A 3,509-nucleotide genomic window follows, 5' to 3' on the forward strand; every position below is an offset into this window, starting at 1 on the left:
CTGGAAAACAGCCTCTGATTTGTCGGTAATCCATGACGGAAGAGGAATTCATTTCAGTGGAAGTTTGTGGGGGAGGAATGTGTGACAAAGCCCTAAGAATGTCAGCGTGGGAGGCTAGTGCTGGTAAAGCCACTAAACCACTTGGGCCAACTAACTCTTTTAATGATTAATTCACAGTTTCAAATCATCTACACTGATAGTTGAAAAAATATCTATGGGTGTGTATGCAGATTTACATTGTAATATAGTAAGGTTACGGTACACGACTTCTTGACTGAGATAAGGTTAGGTTAATATCAAGCTAAATCATAATATTAAAAATCATGTTACTTACAGAACTCACAGCTGGTGCACAATTACAAACAGCACTGCAACAGTATATGGATGATGCGAGAGCAACAGCAAACTCCACAACAGCAAACGTCAGCTGGCAACCACTCAACCCAGCACCAACAGAAGCATTATACCGTACTTTGTATGGGGAACAGTAAGTGTAGTAATAATATGGTGTTGTGTAACTGTAATATGGGTTTGAATTATGAGAGCTGCCATAAGATTTCCAAGAGCAATTATTTAAAAGACGGTTAAATTCAGCAATAGCAAAGCAGTAACATATGAACATGACAGCAGCAAAGACACAGGAAGAGATGGAGAAACCCAAACAGCAACCAATCTGTTGATAGGAAAACAGCAAATAAACATTAGACTAAGTGAAAGAGGTAAGTGCATGTAACAAGTATTTCTCAAATGAGCTTCAATTCTTGCAGTTAAATGTTTAAGGTAGGACTGATATTAATTTTTACGGCTCAAAATTTCAAAAAATATTTTGTAAAGAATTCTCATTCACTCATGCTTATAATAATTATTACACTGTAACCAAGCAAAATTGTTGACTAATCAGGGAGGCCGCAACAAGTATTGGACAGGAACCTGCGAATAGGCTAGTTTTGAAAATGTGCAGCAACAAAAGAACAGAGTTCAGGGGAATCATTTCCATTTTCCTTTGTTCAAAACAAAACTTAATTTGAACAAAGGAAAATGCAAATTATTTCTCTGAACCTCGACCCTGTTCTTTTGTTGCTGCACAATTCACAACTAGCCTATTCAAGTGGATAAATCCAAGTTCTGCTACAACCTACTAAAAATATATCATGATCATGTTTGCCAAAACAGAAGAATGAAGGGCTTCGTTTCAAAAGAAACTGTAGTGTTTCATTGTTTTATGTTCTGCCCCATATTTCCAATAACAATAATCTTGGACAAAACTTGTTAGGAAAATGTGACGTTCTAATTTGTCTGTGTGATAAAGAGTAAATTCTTCCTACTTCCCCCCTCCCCCCATTCCAATGTTGTTTTAAAAAGCGACCAAAGGCTTGCACAGTATTTTGCATCACATTATCAACATTGGTATGGAGGGAAGGGGGGAAGGACCAATATATTTTGTGAGTGCGTGCCAAATATGCTTAAGCTAGAATTTTTCCCAAGAGTTTTGTCCAAGATTGCTGTTCTTTTGTTGCTGCACAATTCACAACTAGCCTATTCAAGTGGATAGAGGGCTTCGTTCCAAAAGAAACTGTAGTGCTTCATTTTTTATGTTCTGCCCTATATTTCCAATAACGATAATATTTATTAAAAAGCAAAACAACTGCAGTCATGAAACTTACTAAACACTTGTCCGGTTTACTGTCATCTCTTGCACCAACATAACCCAGAACACCTGCAATGATAACCTAGTGAAGGCAATAAAACTCAGTTTAAAATATCAATGATCAATAGCACAATCCAGGGGTACAAATGTGTAACAAGGGCCAAATATGTTTTTTTTGAAAAAAATCTCTGTTCTTGTCTAATTAGTGCTTAATTCGTTGTATCTAACCTTATTTTAACCCATTGACTCCCAGCGGGTTTCCCATTGACGAGTAAAACCATCTGGCGTGAGACAGAGTTAAACACTCTGGTGTTTGACATACTAAGCGGGCTGGTTTAGGCCGGTTTGGGCATCAAAGGGTTAACAAAACCAAGTAAAACATGCTAATTAACCTATTGACGAGTAAAATCGTCTGGCCTTAGACAGACTAATATATACTGTGGTGTTAGAAAGAGTATTTAAAAAATTAAGTATGGCCGGTTTAGGCCACTTCAGGAGTGAAAGGAATAATTATTAATTAATTAGGCAAAAAATTATAATTACCCATCATCCTTCGAGGTCTGGGTCTCTTAGCAGGATTTGACTAATACACACATTTTCTATCAATTTATTACCCAATGTTATGTCTTTAACCATATTTTGAAGAAAATGTCTAAACCTGCTGATTAATTTTAATGATTACCCTTGACCCTTTGTGGACGTGGTCATTTTTACAGTATTTGTCAATTATTTGAATGTCTTGCTGCATAGACCGAATGCATAAATGGCGGCCAAAAAGATATTCTTTTGTTTATGTGCTAATTAGCCTCACTAGCCTCGTTTGCATGGACAAAATACAAAAGAAAGGTTGCTTGAGAGCGAGGCTAGTGAGTCTCATTAGCACATAAACAAAAGAATACAATTTTGGCCGCCATTTATGCATTCGGTCAAATATTCTTAATTTTAATGACTAAAACAACATTAAAAGTAATCAAGACTTAATTCTGATCACAGACAGCACTTCAAAGGTTCAGTCTTTGCTCAATAAAAGTAACTTCTGATCATTCTGCTTGTAAAATTGTGACTTGTACATTAATATACCGCTTGACAAGTGCTAGGATTAGCCTCGCTAAATTAAGCACTAAATACTCACAACCTCCTTCCCTTCGAATTCGTTTGTATAATTAGGCTACCTTGTCCGTTTTGGAACTTTCGATCCTCAAAAAAGAACACCTGATCGCGGGTTACGATGTTCTCTTTCGAAATTTTTCTCTCAAATACTTCCTTCAAATTTCAAGTTTGAAATGAAGAAGGAACTACGCAAGATCCTTGCAGGAATCCTTCTTTCTTCGTGTCGCACATATTCTTACTCACCCAAACTCCAATCCAGATTCCAAAGCTCGCCTTTGCACTCCAGTGGTCTACAGAAATGACTAGTGAAGTACCAAAAACGATCATCAAAGCACCAAAAACCATCTGTGCGATGGATAATCCTCTTAGAAGGCCACCTCGATAAGCCATGATTGCTGAGAAATTGCAAGTAAAATGGTGGTCACCAACAAGGAAGTTTGCTGCTCCGCAAATAACATTTGACGTCAATCCTACCCATACTCGCTCGACTTTCTCTAAACACAGGAACCCCAAGCTCAGTGTGAGCATGGCCGACAAAATACAAGGATTTGTATGCGAATTCCAATAAAAAGCTTAAGAAGATAATTATATTTTACAAAATCTCAACCCTAGCCTGACCTTATTGCCATTGTGGTTAGTTTCTTCCTGTGTGGTTATTTTTCAGATTCGACGCCATTTAAGTCATTTTTCAATTTCTGGGTTGTCAACGGTTATAACAAAATTCGCCGGGCAGGAGACTAGATTCTCAGGA

At 37.4% G+C, this 3,509-nt stretch overlaps 1 protein-coding gene across 1 annotated transcript in view; it reads right to left on the reverse strand.

Moving 5' to 3' along the window:
* Window positions 1-3,229, reverse strand: part of LOC138003269 (uncharacterized) — a 12,476-nt gene extending 9,247 nt beyond the window's left edge. The window contains exons 1-3 of the mRNA XM_068849222.1: window positions 3,002-3,229; window positions 1,665-1,730; window positions 335-673 (exon numbers count right to left, since the gene is read on the reverse strand). Of these exons, the coding sequence (XP_068705323.1) occupies window positions 335-673; window positions 1,665-1,730; window positions 3,002-3,148 (552 nt within the window). The 5' untranslated portion in view covers window positions 3,149-3,229. The remainder of the gene's footprint in view (window positions 1-334; window positions 674-1,664; window positions 1,731-3,001) is intronic.
* Window positions 3,230-3,509: the final 280 nt, after the last annotated feature.

Source organism: Montipora foliosa, chromosome 5 (assembly GCF_036669935.1).
Source record: "Montipora foliosa isolate CH-2021 chromosome 5, ASM3666993v2, whole genome shotgun sequence".
Classification (NCBI taxonomy): domain Eukaryota; kingdom Metazoa; phylum Cnidaria; class Anthozoa; order Scleractinia; family Acroporidae; genus Montipora; species Montipora foliosa.